This window comes from Prionailurus bengalensis, chromosome B1 (assembly GCF_016509475.1).
Source record: "Prionailurus bengalensis isolate Pbe53 chromosome B1, Fcat_Pben_1.1_paternal_pri, whole genome shotgun sequence".
Classification (NCBI taxonomy): domain Eukaryota; kingdom Metazoa; phylum Chordata; class Mammalia; order Carnivora; family Felidae; genus Prionailurus; species Prionailurus bengalensis.
The window spans coordinates 199791884-199807319 of record NC_057344.1 but is presented as its reverse complement, the minus strand read 5'-3'; the positions used below and the strand labels follow the sequence as shown (position 1 = coordinate 199807319).

The window sequence follows — 15436 nt, the reverse complement described above, 5'->3', positions numbered from 1 at the left end:
AATTACAGCATTCCCTTACCTTCCCCAATCCGCAGTGGCCCATCTTGCCAGTTCCTGTCATCGGAGAGAAGGATTTCTCTTGGATTTTAGATGTGGCTCCCGTTCTCTGTGGCCATCACTGCTGCCACTGCCCTGGGTGTTCGGCTTCATGACTGTGTTACAGCAAATACTCGGCACCCAGGAAGGGACAAGAGACACACACTCGGGGAATCGGAAAAGACTGTTTATGTCACATCGGCACCAGCCCAGCAGAGTCACCTCCAAAGGCCAAGCCCTGAGTCCTGGCGCTGGCCTTCTTTTAAGCCTGGCTAGCTTCCAGGTACTTGGCAACACTCTATTGGCTGCACAGGGGGCACCATCGGTTGTGCTTCGCGGGCAGTTGGCTGGTGCAAGACGCAAGCAAGATTATAGAGGCCAAAAGCAGGCAAGGGGAGTATCCGGCCTCGGACATCTGGCGGGCCCTTTTTTATCTGCTTTTGCTGGCTTTCCTTCTCAACTGGAACTTGCCTCAGTGCACCCCCTACATTCTTTCCCCAGAGGGTCACCCCTACTGTTCCTCTGGCCAGACAGGGAGAGTTTTTTTCTCTTGAGGCTTTTTCCATTGGCCCTGCCGTGTGGCTCTGGGCACTGGTCTCTCCTGGAGTGCAAGTCAGGAGATACAGGAGGGAAAAAAAAATGCAGAAAACTCACCTCCATAGAGGTTGTCCTGTGAGTTCTGACGGCTTTCCTCAATTTGCCTGCTATCATTTATCTTTCCGGTATTTGTGCTAGGTGTTCTGCCCAGAGGTCTTGGTTATAATCGGTGAGAGAAACAGAGTGTGCTTATTTCATCGTAGCCAGACCCAGAGGCTGGAAGAGTGACTTTTCTTTCAGTGAATCTGAGAAGAGGAGAGGTCAGCCCTCGTGGCTTGGAAATGGAAGGATAAAGTAAAACAGTAAGACTGGGACCTAATCCCTAATCCTTGGGCAGGAACTGGGGTAAGGGGTCTGTTGTTTTGAGCAGCGATTCCTTTAGGGAATCCATATCCACGATTGGATATGGGTGGGGGGAGGGTGCCGTAAGTGGTTAGAACCTCTCAGAAAGCAAAGAGCCTGTGCAGCAAGGCTCATGGGAATGTCTGTCTGACTCACCACTTCCCATTATTTTTGGCATCGGAAGAACAACTCCGTACATGAGGAGGTCACTGCAATGGATGTCAGAGTATGATCAAAAGGCTTGGGAATGGACATGCTGTGTTTGATTTAATATCAAGTGGAAAAAATAGGAGATAAGAGATAAGACAGTTTGTACATTGTGTTTTGTGTATTCTGTGACTATAACGGTGTAGGTAATAGGCCAGAGATGGACAGAGATGTATGAAAATTAACGTGATCATGGTAGGGAACCTAAAGCGTGTGAGATTATGGGTGTCTTAGTGGTTTTTTTCAAACATTTACTTGGTGTTGTTCTGCTGACTTTTCCAATGTGGGAACATGTAGGAGAGTTCCTGGCCTGTTGCCTGATGGTCGTGCGGTTTTCCCATCTCATTGCTGTCATTTTTTTGGGAAGGGCTTTCCTGATTGTCACTTCCCACTGACCCCTGATTAGGTGGTCCTGTGTCCTGTTCCTGTGTCCCTGTGTCCCCCCTCCTCCGGGTCCTGAGGGGACACTTGGCCATTAATGCTTCTTTGATTTTCAATCTTCTGTGGTAGGCATGAGCAAATGCGGGTAAGGGCAGTATATTCTCCTGCTCACTGATGTGTCCTCGATGCCTTCCTAGTGCCCAGACCAGGCTAGGTACCTCCTCTCCAGAAGCTAAATACTCAGGTCTACAAATGAAAGACGACACTCCACAGCTAAGATATCTTTTTGCACTTTATTTGGCTTTTATGTTCTTATGTTCTCAGGCACTTTTTTGCACCCACATATCACTTTCTCTCCATATCGACACCCACCGTCCAAACCTTTCAGCCAAACCAAAGCTGGGTAGTATGGTGCATTGCGTTGGAAGCCAACCAAAGGAGAAGCCCAGCGATAGAAGAGTATTCGGTAGGAAAGGAAACTCAGAACTCAGGTTTTGGCGAAGGCTGGCCTTGCCAGGAATGGTCAGGAAAGCCTGAGGGATTGTGGCTGAAAGGGTCTCGGGGGCATCGCCATGTCCAGAGCCCTTCCTCTCTGGCCCACTCCTACTGTGACATACTAAATTCAAGCACACACGTGCTAATTCACGTGCACTTTCATTTATATATGGGCATTCTGAACTTGTTTCAGTCTGCACGCAAGTACAGGGAATCGCCCAATCCACAGGGCCGGCATTTTCACAGCCGGCTGCAAACTGATCCAACCCAAACAGCCCTAGCACATTGGGCTGGAAGGGTCCTCAAGCATATCTGCTCCAAAGCACTCCTCCCATAAGTGACACTTAGATTTCCACAACAGCAGTCAAGACAAGCAATCACCCAACCTTCTCTTGAGCACTTTGCGTAATGCTGAACTCACCGTCTGTGATTAATTTAATGTGTCAACTTGCCTGGGTCTTGGGGGGCTTCAGATATTTGGTTAAACCTCATTTTGGACATGCCCGCGAGGGTACCTCCAGACAAGATTAGCATTTGAATTGGTGGACTGTGTAAAGCGGACTGCTGTCCCGGATGTGGGTGGGCCTCAGCCAATCTGTCCAGGGCCTGAAAAGAACACAAAGGGGCAGAGGAAAGGAGAATTTGCCCTCACACTTACACTGGTCTGCCCTGTCTTTCCACCAAGCCTTGGTTTCACCTCAGAATCATTCTTAATATTGTTTTTTCAGTTGAGCAGAACTCAATCCGCAGTCACTGCCCCAGCTACTGGAAAGTTACTTCTCCCACGTTTTGAACCTCTTTATGTCTTCTGAGACACGTCTGATGCTCTGAGGTGAAGACAGTCTCATGGATGGAAGCCTTGAGCCCTGCTGGACACAGCCTGGATGATGGTGGGTTCGTATCAGCTTCTTGAGCCAGAGACCCACAAGGCCAAGCCAAAGACTGGTAACAGGTGCTTGTTAGGACGCAAGAGAGTCTTTCCACTGAAGTCTGAACACCTTCATCTAGGACCAAAGCCAAGGGTCCCTTGGGGTTTCGGGATCCGGGTTGAGGGCAGCTCAAGGCTGCTTATGGCACATCTGGCACCAGGACCTTGGCCTGTGCTTTTCGGCCCACTGCCGTCTCCGGTTAGACTGCATGGTTTTCCGGTGAGAAAGCCTTCAGATGCTATTTCCCCAATTTCATGTCGAAACCATGGGCTAAGTCATGAAGAGGACAGGCCGTTGATCCATAAGAAAAACGAGGGGTCCACCTTCCAGAGAGTTTGGAGATAAGCTATGAATGAAACCCAAATGGTTGTGACGTTAGATTAGCAAAAGTTTATTTTTAAATACTTAATAATATTAACCGTGTAGGGAAACCTCCGGTTTCCTGAAATGGTGAGACTATCCGTCTAGACAATCCCATTTTTGACATAATTGTCCAGCGTGGAGGCGGGGTCTTGCTCGGGGCTTCTGGCCACCTTATTGTCGCTCACAGATGAGTCCGTCTTCTCCTCCGGAGGGTAGGCCTTGTTCCTTTTGGCAAATGCCTGGCTGATTTCTGCATGGGTTCTGTTTTTTGTCTCAGGCAGGACAAAATAGAAATAGACAGCACCTGTGAGGCAGATCGCAGCAAAAACCAGGAAACAGTAGGTGTCCAGACTTTTCTGTGGGAAGGAGAGACAAGGAACATCAAGGAGACAATCACAAATCTGGCTGTGAAGCCATCTCTCAACAGATTTTTTAAATATTTTTTTAAGTGTTTATTTCTGAGAGAGAGACAGAGCACAAGCTGTGGAGGGGCAGAGAGAGAGGGAGACTCAGAACCCGAAGCAGGCACCAGGCGCTGAGCCGTCAGCACAGAGCCCGACACGGGGCTCGAACTCACGCACCGCGAGATCATGACCCGAGTCGAAGTGGGACGCTCAACCGACTGAGCCGCACAGGTGCCCCCTCAACGGATTTTTATGGCTCCCCATCCCTATATCAATATTCCTGGATGGCATACCAGGCCTGTGACATAGGCTCTATAGGCGAATGGTGCCTTAATAAGCATCTGCAGGAGACATTCTCATATGAGCCATGAACACATCAGCTTCAAACCCCGGGACCCATGAAGAAATGCCAGTCTTCTGTTTCCTTTTTTGAAAACTAGGCATATAGAAACTAGTCATCATGAAAGCAACATGTCATACTTGCTGAAAGTTATTTTAAGTTCATATTTACGCACCTTGAATGAGGGTGCCTGAGGCTGGAGCCTACCACCTGAAACCTGAAAGTCACCCGTGACAGCTCTGTCCCCTCAGCTGTCATGTGGGACCCATGCACTGAGTCCCAGCTGGATTTCTTCCTCAAACAGGTCCCCGGTGTCGCCTCCCCTGGCGTCCCCACTCCTGAAGTCCAGCCTGGGGGGCACCTGGGGCCATATGGGACCACCAGACTCTGCTCTTGTGGGAAGGCAGCCACAGATGAAGATCCATAAATGGACGTGCGTGGCTGTGCTCCAGTAGAATTTCCTTACAGAACAATAAACCCTGTGGTGGGCAGGACTTCGTCAAACCCGGCCACGCCCAAGGGGCAATTGCCTCTCGCTTTCTTCACCCACGTCCCCCATCCATGTGGCCTCTTCCCCATCTCTTCCCTGCAATGCAGCCCAGGGAGTCTTGCAAAAATGTATCTTGGTCATGCCAGCACCCTGCTTAAAACCTTGCAGCTGCCTCCCATCGCTCGTGGGACCCACTTCCTTGGCTCGCCCTGGGGTCACGAGGCCTCCTCTCTGTGCCTCTTCCCCGCGGGCTTTGACACTCCCGTCTCCCACCCTTCTTCCGCTGACTCGGGGTCCCTGCACTTGCTAATCCCTCTTCCCTACACTGTCCACCTCCTCAGCTCCTGTCTCTCTCCTTCTCCAAGCACGTGCCCTGCCGCAGGCCAGGACCCTGTATTATCATCTCTCCTGGTTCTGTCCTCCTTCCCTGGACGTTGATGGTAACCGCATGGTTAGTAGTGTGGCTGCTTGATGAATGACTGTCTGCTGCTGGGCTCTCCGCTCCATGAGGCAGCAGCTCCGTGAGCAAAAATGTCTGGTTTTGCTCATCGCTGTGGCCCAGTGCTCAGGTCAGTGCGTGGGCAATGGTAGGTGCTCAGCGGATAATTTATGGAGTGAACAAATCAATCGATCTGTCACTCAGATTTCAATCAGAGAAATCAATCTGTCTCGTAAGTTTCCCTGTTGCTGTGGACTTGACTTATGTGGCCCCCAAATTCGTATGTTGAATCCCTAACCCTCAATGTGACTATATTTGGAGATGGGACGTTTGGGAGGTCATTAAGGTGAAATGAGGTCATAAGGGTGGGGTCCTAATCCCACAGGATGAGTGGCCTTAGAAGAAGGGGGAGAAAGAGAGCTCTCTTTCCCTCCATGAGCACACAGAGGAAAAACCATGGGAGGCCACAGGGAGAAGGCAGCCGTCCGTGAGGCAGGAAGGGAGCCCTCACCGGAAACTGAGACAGACAGAGGTCCCGAGGTGCCCACCTGGCAAAGCAGATCTTTGGATGACATTGCCCTGGGCCCTAATCCTACAATTCCCATCTCTTTCAAAATGAAAGCTCTTTAAACACCTGCCTGCCCCTTTGTAGTTCTCTTTTCTGAGGCACTTCTACAGAACAGACACACTGCAAGAGGACCTCAGGCCCCTCAGAAAACCCATTTTGCTAGCCCACCTTGCCGGGGCTGTGTGCCATCAGGAGGCTGGAAGCCAGAAGCTGGAAACAGGCTCCAGGGCCCAGTTTACAATGGGGTTGCTCCTGCAAGGACCAGACCGGACCAGACCAGACCAGACCAGTCGGAGCCACGTGGGCCCGGGCCCTGGCCTTCGTCGCCTTTCCCCTCATCGTGATGCTCAAAATCACGCCTGGGGTGGAGATTTAACATGAAAATAAGGTGTGTTGTGTCAGCTGCACCTGTGCGTCCTGGCTCCTACGTGCTTGTACGTGCTCAGAAGGCACCCCTTTCCTGCCTCGGCCCCTCAACACCTTCCCTGGCCGTTGTCTGGGACGCAGCCTGGTGTCCCTCCTCCTAAGGCTGCCTCCCTCAGCCCGGGTGTGAACTTGCAATACTCACACCATCCTTGCCCCTTTCTATCCATGAGAGTCAAAGAGCCTGAGGTCGGTAACAAGACCGGATCAGCTGGCACCTGGGCCTTGTGCTTGCAGGCTCCAGAACGGTGACAAAATGGGTTTCTGTCGTCTAAGTGCCCGGGTCTGTGGTGTTTTGCGATGGCGGCCTGAGCTGACCAAAATACCACTGGCCCTGACATCCAATCCTTTTACGACTGGGAATAATTAGAAAACCTAGGTCTCTGCTTTGAAATGAAGCCCGTTTAATTGAAGCTTGTACAAATTCAAATATTTTCATTGCTCCTGGGAATGGTAAGTCAAGAAGAAAGGATTTTTATTTATTGAAACAATTTTTGTGTTTGAGAGAGAGGACACGCACAAGTGGGGGAGGGGCAGAGGCAAAGAGAGAGAGAGAAGCTCAAGCAGGTTCCGTGCTGAGCGACGGGGCTCGATCCGTGGCCCTGGGATCATGACCTGAGCTGAAATCAAGAGTCGGACACTCAACTGACTGAGCCACCCAGGTGCTCCAAGAAGAAAGGATATTTTATTTTATTTTTTTTATTAAAAAAAAAATTTTTTTTCAACGTTTATTTATTTTTGGGACAGAGAGATACAGAGCATGAACGGGCGAGGGGCAGAGAGAGAGGGAGACACAGAATCGGAAACAGGCTCCAGGCTCTGAGCCATCAGCCCAGAGCCCGACGTGGGGCTCGAACTCACGGACCGCGAGATCGTGACCTGGCTAAAGTCGGATGCTTAACCGACTGCGCCACCCAGGCGCCCCAAGAAAGGATATTTTACATGACTAGTCAGTCTTTGCAACAGCCGTGTCAGCAGGACCACTGGCTCCTGCTGGGGACATGAGCTGGCCCCTGCCCGCAGCCGAGGGATGCTGCTGATATTAATACTGGCATCAGAACTGAGCCTCGTTTGTCGAGGATTCTGGGGCGAGACCTTGAGCCGAGACCTTTGCACTCAGGGAATGAAGCGTCTTGCCCAAGGCCTCCCGTTTGGTTGGCCTGAGCCTTAACCGCCTTGCAAACTGGCTCCTGGTGGCCAGGCATTGCAGCCGAGGCACACCCCGTCCCTCCAGGACCAGCTTCCTAAGCCACAGCTGGCCGATGCGCGTGGTAAGCTGTCTGAGCCTCTCGTGTCTGAAAATGCCTTTTCCCCTCTCTCATACGGGAAGGTACAGACTTCTGATTTCAAAGTAGTTTCCTCTCAAGCATTTGAAGACAGTGTTCCTTGCCCAATGGCAGTGGAATCTTGCTCAGGAGGAGGAGGATGTCCCCTGATTGTCATTTCTTTTCAGGTGATCTGAGTTTTCCCTATGGAACTTGGAGGGTTTTCTTTTTAACTCTAATATTTTTTTTTAACGTTTATTTATTTTGAGAGAGACAGAGAGCATGAGCAGGGGAGGGGCAGAGAGAGGACAGAGGATCCCAAGCAGGCTCCCTGCTGTCAGCGCAGAACCCCAGGTGGGGCTCGATCTCACGAACCGTGAGATCAGGACCTGAGCTGAAATCCAGAGTTAGATGCTTAACCCGACTGAGCCCCCCAGGCTTAATAAGAGTATGTTGACTGAGTGGATAAAGGAATGAAATCTGAGCACTTTCACGGACAAGCATGAAGGGACAAAGGTGGTCCAGGTTAGAGTGTCACGACGGGACCAAAATAGAATCCTTCTGCCCAGTGACGACCATGACCCGTGAGATGCTGGTTCACAGGTGATTCATACCAAGCTCCCGGGTGAGTCAGTGCTGGGCTGTCACTTAAGAACCGATGGGGAGTCAAGTGCCTTCCGCCTGTACCTCCAGCTCTGCGGAGAGCTTAACAAGTCAAGGCTGCTATGGTTGGAGCATTAGGATGTCTCTAGGGGAGGCCGGAAGGCAGCAGGGATCTTAGTGATATCTTACGCCTCTGCCTTGCGTGGTAGCTCCCAAGCCGCTGTCATATGTACCCTTCGGGTCTTGTTGGAGTTGCTGCCTGACGGCATTTCAGCTCCACGTGCCCAGCCAGAAGCCACATTTAAGGACCCTGTGGACGCCCCCGGCTTGCCCTTCCCTCCCTGGCAAGCCCGCTCTTCCCCACTGGTTCTCAGACACACGCTGCTATATTCCCTGGGCCAAGATGGACACCAGACTCACCTCTGACTGCTTCCCCGCTCTCTGCCTGTCTCTGCTACTAAGTCCTGATGACTTTACCCTGAAACATCCTTTTTCTTTTTTATAAAAATACACACTTTTTTTTTTTTATCCAGAGAGAATTTACATAAAGTAACTTGCGCAGATCTGAAGTGTAGAGTTCAACAAGGCTGGATAAAAGCACTCTCCTGTGTAACTAACACCTACGTCAAGACGCAGAACATTTCCACCACTCCAGAAAGTTCTTTGTGCCATCTTCTAGTCAGTGCCTCCTGTCTCCCAGCCACCTCCCTGCCGTCCCCAACACATAGAGTCAACCACCGTTCTGTTGTCTGTCACTGTACCCTCCATTTTTCCTGCCCCTGTCCCGGGCCACCAGGCAGCCAAGGAGTTCTTTTAAAGTCACAAAATGAGGGGCGCCTGGGTGGCTAAGTCAGTTGAGCATCTGACTTCGGCTCAGGTTCACGATCTCACAGTTGGTGGGTTTGAGCCCCATGTTGGGCTCTGTGCTGACAGTCCAGAGCCTGGAGCCTGCTTTGGATTCTGTGTCTCCCTCTTTCTCTGCCCCTCCCCTGCTCACACTCTGTTTCTCTCTCTCTCAAAAATTAATAAACATTAAAAAAAAAATTTAAAGTCACAAAATGGTTCTGTCTTAAAACCATGTAATGGCTTCCTAGAGTCCTTTGGAAAAACCCCAAATCCCTATCATGCCCTCAGTAAGTACCTGGGCAGATCCGGCCTCCACCCCCCTCCCCTCCTTTACAACTACCTGTGACGCCCTACATCCCTCAGCTGCCTGCTCTGGGCCTGCGCAGGGCCTCTGCCAGCCTCTTCCTGCTCCCCACCACCCTCGCCCCCACTGACTCCCTCAACCTCAGCTTGAAAGGTCCCTGCACTGGTCAGCCCAGTTAGGCCCCACTTTACCCCCTTCCATGAAGCCCAAACCTACACCTGATTCCACAAGGATCATGTCTATTCTCTCTGAAATGTTAGGGCAGGATTGTGCCCCAATGTCGGTGCCAGGGGAGAAGGAGCAAGTGAAAGGTTCTCTCCTCCTCCCTCTAGACCCAAGGATATCAGCTGGAGCTTCCAGAGAGGCGAGGGGGCAGTTTTATTTGCTTTCAGATCCCACGATCCTGGGTCCACATCAGCTTCCTCCTCACGCTGAATAGGCATTTGGGATATGACCCGATAATTTTCAAGTTGAAAAGAACCATTTTCCCGCTTCCAGATTTTACTGAACTCAAATGAAATTTTATAACGCCTGTGGAGTCAAGCAGGTGTACAATTGCAGGCAATCTTCTCCAAACCAGAAAATGCTGGTGCCGACGGCAGAGGCTGCTTGGTCTGCAGGCTTTTATAACCAATGGCCCAAGGGACACACCGATGCTGACGGTAGCAGAGGCCCAAGGAAAAGGCAGCTTTTGGCTAAGGACATGGAAACAGAGAGTGATACTAATGCCCCCACGGGTCAAGGCAGCCCATGCCATCAGCCCATATCTAGAACACTCTGCAGGAAGGGGCGGGGTGGGTGGCAGAGAAGGGGGAAGAAGGCAACAAGCCATCCTGGACGGCTCAGCGAGTTCGGGGCAGTGTAAGCGTCCAGCATTCACCATGAATTGCTCTGTCTTTCTTTTCTCCTCTTCCCAAGTGACCCTAGGACCACACGGCAGGAAGCAACCTTTATGGTACTAATTATGACCACGATGGCAACTGGTCCTGACTGTCCACGGGCAGACACTGTGCTCAAGACCTGACTTCGCCTCTGATTGTTTCGGGAGCCCTGCTGCAAAACTAGGGCAATTCTTTCGTTGCATGGACATAAAAATGACAGCAATCAAAGTTGGACAGATTTGACCGGCATGGGCTTCACCTAACTGCCGACGGGCATGGTCAGGATTCAAGTCACGGTCGGGATTCAAGGTCAGGCCGTCTGACCTCAAAGTCCGTACGGTCTTTCCAGTGTCTCATTTATATCTAAGGTAGTGCCAGGCAAATCAGGGCAATAGGAACAACAGACAGCTATGGCAGCCACCACTCACCAGGCTGGTCTGTACTGGAGATGGTCCTGACATCTGCCTCAGGCCGGGAGCCCCCAGACACAGAGCCTGACTCTGGGGTGTCAGTGCAAGTGACCCAGGGGGCACGGGTAGGGGAGGGATTGAGCTGCGGGTATGTGACCAAGTGTCTCGGGCTGCTCAGAACCAAGTGGTTCTCCGGGAGGTGAGACTTACGGGGACAGTCCTGTTGTGGGTTGGATTGTGTCCCCCAAAAGGTATGGTGAAATCCTCACCCCGGGGCCCGTGAATGTGGTGCTGTTTGGAAACTGTCTTTGCAGAGGTAATCAAGTTAAGGTGAGGTCATACGAGACCACGGTGGGCCTCCAATCCGATCACTGGTGTCCTTACAGAAAGAGGCCTGGAGACACACACGAAGGAGGAAGGCCCCGTGCCCAGGGAGGCAGAGACTGGGGTAATTAGTGCAGCTGCAAGCCGAGGAGCACTGAAAACCTCCAGCAGCTCGGAGAAGGCACGGGACACGCCCTTCCCTCACGGCTTTCAGGAGGAAGCAGCCCTCCTCGCCTCCTGACTGTGTGCTTCTAGCTTCTGGAACCGCGCGAGAATAAATTTCTATTGTCACAAACTGCTAAGTCTGTGGTACTTGGTGATGGCCGCTCTGGAACCCGAGATAGGAGGGGACGTGTCCAGCTGGAACTCAGTGCTTCTTGGGGCCTCTGGGAGACACGGAGCACACAGCAGAGTCGCCCCCACACAGACAAGGAGGGGGAAGCTGCGTATTCACCCACACCCTCACTGGCTGTGGACCGTCTGCCTGCCCCTCCCACAGGCTGAGAGGGAGCCCCACGTGGGGGGTGGGGGCGGGATGACGACAGGATTCTCAGAGTTGTTTGCGGAGGAGAAGGTCAGGGTGAGTCGGTGTGGGCGGGGCCCCAGCAGCAGCTGTCCCACAACCATAGTTCACGAGTCCTCATCCCAGCCAAAGGAGGTGACATCACCTCTGGCCAGGTACTGTGGGCACTTCCCTTGTGTGAGCTCACTCAGCCCTCCTGTGACCCACGGGGTCCATTCGTAGACGGGGAAGTCAGGGCGGGCCAGTGATCCCAGCCCCGGCGGCCCCCAGTGCCTGCTCTGAACCTCCACAGGCTCTGTGCTCCGTTGGTGAATGAGAGTGAGGGATTTCCCATTTTAGAGATGGGGAAACTGAGGCTTGGAGCAGTCAAGGACCTAGCCCAGGGCCCCCCTGCTTAATGTGTGTGGCAATGAAGTTTTGGGCCACATTGCTGTCTGAGGCCGTGCTGGCTCTGATATTTGCTTTCTGGGGTAGCTCCTTGCAGGTCCCTGCTCGGCAGCTGGGATATATTTACCACTGACATGTTTTGGGAAACATGAAAAACTCAAGATGTCTTGAAAAACCGCACTTGGGGGCTGGTATGGGCTGCACTGTGTCTACCGCCAGGATTCACAGAAGTCCTAACCCCCCGCACCTCAGAATGTGGCTGTTTGTGGAGGTAGGGTCTTTAAAGAGGGGATCAAGCTATAGTGAAGTTGGATGGTGGGCCCTGACCCAATGTGCCGGGTGTCCTTAGAAGAGGAGCCTGGAACACAGACACACACACAGAGGGACGGCCACGTGAAGACACGAAGACAAGATGGCCGTCCACACACCAAGGAGAGAGGCCTCAGACGCCATCAACATTGCCAAGACCTTATCTTGGACTTCCAGCTTCCAGAACTGTCTGTTGTTTAAGCCCCCGACCCTGTCTGGTTGTGGCAGCCAGGCAGACTAAGACAGATACTCCTGTGGCTGCGATGGTTTCCGGAAGGGTGGTGGGACAGACCTGGTCGTTTGTGGAGTCCGCAGCGGAGAAGGACCCACATGGGAGGGTTAGGGTGGTGGGGGTGTGAACCTGAACGTGTAAGTCCTGCATTTGCCTAGTGTCGTCATCATGGCCACCAGCAGCCCCAGGGCCCGGCCTCTGCCCTGGCAAGCTCCTGTCCTCCTTGCCTTCCCTGGGTGGGTCAGGGGGCCCACCTTTCACAGAATCTAAATGTGGTCACCTGGCCAGGGTCTCCATCAGGGTGACCACAAAGGCCGTTCACCTTGAGTCAGTGCTCACACCTTGCACGTTTCCTGAATGGTACCCCAAACCTAGAGACCCTGGAGACATCCTGGCTGGCAGGAGCTCTGCTTCCAGAGCATAAAGAGCATTAAAAATACCCACGGGCATAAGGAAATGCTCATAATATCATGGCATTTGAGAAAGGCAAAAGAACAAAAAATTGGTTCCAATTTTTACAAATATGAAAAATTACATATATATTTGGAAGAAAGGAAGGAAACAGTGTCATTAGCCCATTAACATGCCTGGTTTCACCGCTTCACAGTTTCTCCAGTGAGCCTGAATCATTTATAATTAGAATCCCTTCCTAACTTTACAGGAAACAAGGAGGGAGGAGGAGGAGAAGGGACGGAAGGGGGAAGGGGGAGGAGGAGGAATAAACAGAAGGAAAAGAAGGAGAGGAAGAGGAAAAGGAAGATGAACAGCTCGGTCAGTGACGGTCCCCAACAGAGAACTCGCCCCTGTGTTCTGCCCTCTTAGACGGACTCACTCAGTGGCCCTCAAACACTGGCTGAGTGAACGAACCCTACAAGGGCTGTGGTAGGAATCCTGAGAAGATGTACGTAAACCATCTGGTCTGGTGCTTGGCACAGAAAAAGCAGCAAGATGCCCAGTGAAATGTTGATACCATGGGAACAATTCATTAATTTGATGTGTTGCTACAGTGCCCCAAGGGGCAAGGCGAGGGTCTGATACGTCCTCAGCCTCTCTGCTGCCCTCCCTTGCCTGGTGGTGAGTTATACTTACTGTGTGTCAGCTTAGTTACTAGTGATCTCCTCCGTTTCCTTCTGCCGCCCCTTCCAGCTCCACTCCGCCCCCAGGAACAGGCTGAGCTCACACACTACTCTCCTGACCTACCCTTGCTGCTGGCCTGTGCAATGTTCCTCTCTCGTTTGTATTTGTTTCCTCCCTTCTTAGCCTCAGTGCCGCGCTTGTCCCTCTGCCCTGCCGTGCCCTTCTCCCACCTCTGGACAAACTCCTGTGTGAGTGTTTGATAAACGTCCTTGAGCTGACCTGTCCTTCTCTACCCCCATCCTCTATCTTTCCATCAGTCTGCATGTCTATTGTCTATCGAGCTATCAATCTATCCCTCTTTTAAATTGTTTTTTCAAGTTATTCATTTTTGAGAGTGAGAGAGACAGAGTGTGAGCAGGGGGGAGGCAGAGAGAAAGGGAGACATGGAACCCGAAGCAGGCTCCAGATTCTGAGCTGCCAGCACAGAGCCCAACGTGGGGCTCGAAGTCACGGACCGCAAGATCATGACCTGAGCTGAAATCGGATGCTTAACCGACTGAGCCACCCAGGTGCCCCTCTATCAATCTGTCTCTAATCTCTCTTTATCTCTGTGCGATTCGTAGTGTTGTTATAGGTGTGTTTACGTAAATTTATGTAACTTACATAAATGGTATCTGGCTACAGCCTTCACTCTGCACTTGAGCTCCCTCAGCACCGGGTTTAGGTCTGTACACGCCGCGGATAGAGATCTAGCTCACTGCTTCTCACTGCAGTGGAAATGTCATGTGCCTCTGCTAGCCCTGTATTGATGCTTTCCCGGAGGACGGCGCCCAGGTTACTTGTAACTCCTCATCACCACGGACAGCGCTACGGTTACTGTTCTTGGGCATCTACCCTACGGACCTTTGCAAAAATTTCCCTGGGATACATAATTAGGGGTGGAAATTGGGGTTAACAACTGGTTCCACTGGTGCACGAGCGTGTGCCCATTCCCGTGATGTCTTGGCCAACGCTTGGTAATTCTCCAGATTCGTAATGTTGATAATTGGACAAATACCCACGTTTCTCCTTCTGCGAACTGTCCTTTCTCATTCTCTGCTTACCTCCCCAGTGGGACTCCTGCCTTCACTGTTGACCTGCAGGACTTCCTTAGTATTCCAGCCATCAATCCCCTGCCCGAGCTGTTCCTCACAGGGCTGACGTCCTTCCTTTTGTTATCACCAAATCCGTCCCCTTTCTCTGCATTGTTTGTGCTGTTAGGGGTCTTGTCCTTCCCTGTCTGGGTCTCACAGATACCTTCCTACTTTGTCTTCTGTTTCATTTTTCGTTTTACTTTCCACATTTGGCTCTTGAATCCATCTGGAGTCATTTTGCACATCTTCTCTATTTATTCCCTGCCTTCTCTCTCTTCTTTTTAAAATTTTTTTTTTTTAAGTTTGAAAGTTCTTGCTTAACCAAAGGGCTCAACAGGTAAAATAAAAATATTTAGGAATTACTGATCTACAAAATACCCTCTCTATGAACAGGAAGGAAAGGAGGACTTGATATATTTTTAAGATTCTGCTGTGCTGAATTTCTGACTGTGAGGTTTGCATCACAGCCACGGACATCCTTCCCGGGGCCAGACTGATGATTGACCAGGACTTCCACTAATTGGGACGACCAAGAATGGGAAAGAGCTGCACTGAACTGTAAGGGTCAGGCTTTAGGAGGAAAGAAGTTCTGGCCGTCACATGGCCCTTCTCCTCTGAATAAAGTCTTCATGGTCCCCTCCTGAGGAGGCCAACAGCCTTGTTTAAAGTATAGAGATCTTGCAACAATGTGGGTGGAACTGGAGGGTATTATGCCAAGTGAAATCAGTCAGAGAAAGATAGATATCATATGTTCTCACTCATATGTGGAAGTTGAGAAACTTAACAGAAGACCACGGGGGAAGGGCAAGAAAAAAGATACAGAGTTACAAACAAAGAGGAAGGCAAACCATAAGAGACTTTTAAATGCAGAGAAAAAACTGAGGGTTTATGGGGGTGGGGAGCTGGGTGGGGGCAGCGGGGAAAATGGGAGATGGGCATTGAGGAGGGCACTAGTTGGGATGAGCACTGGGGGTTTTATGTAAGGGACGAGTCACGGGAATCTACTCCCGGAGCCAAGAACACACCGTATACACTGTATTTTAGCTAACTTGGCGATAAATTATATTAAAAAATTTTTTTTTAATTATTGGAGTAAAAGAAAATAAAAATAGATCGTAGAGATCTTTC

The 15436-nt window shown here is 51.2% G+C and overlaps 1 protein-coding gene across 3 annotated transcripts in view; it reads right to left on the bottom strand.

The window, feature by feature from the left end:
• Positions 1–1842: 1842 nt before the first annotated feature.
• The window catches only part of SLC2A9 (solute carrier family 2 member 9), a 256914-nt gene continuing 243320 nt past the window's right edge, over positions 1843–15436 (bottom strand). For all 3 annotated transcript variants that reach the window (XM_043572969.1, XM_043572968.1, XM_043572967.1), the window contains one exon: positions 1843–3706. In XM_043572969.1, coding sequence (XP_043428904.1) covers positions 3452–3706 — 255 coding nt within the window. In that variant the 3' untranslated portion in view covers positions 1843–3451. The remainder of the gene's footprint in view (positions 3707–15436) is intronic.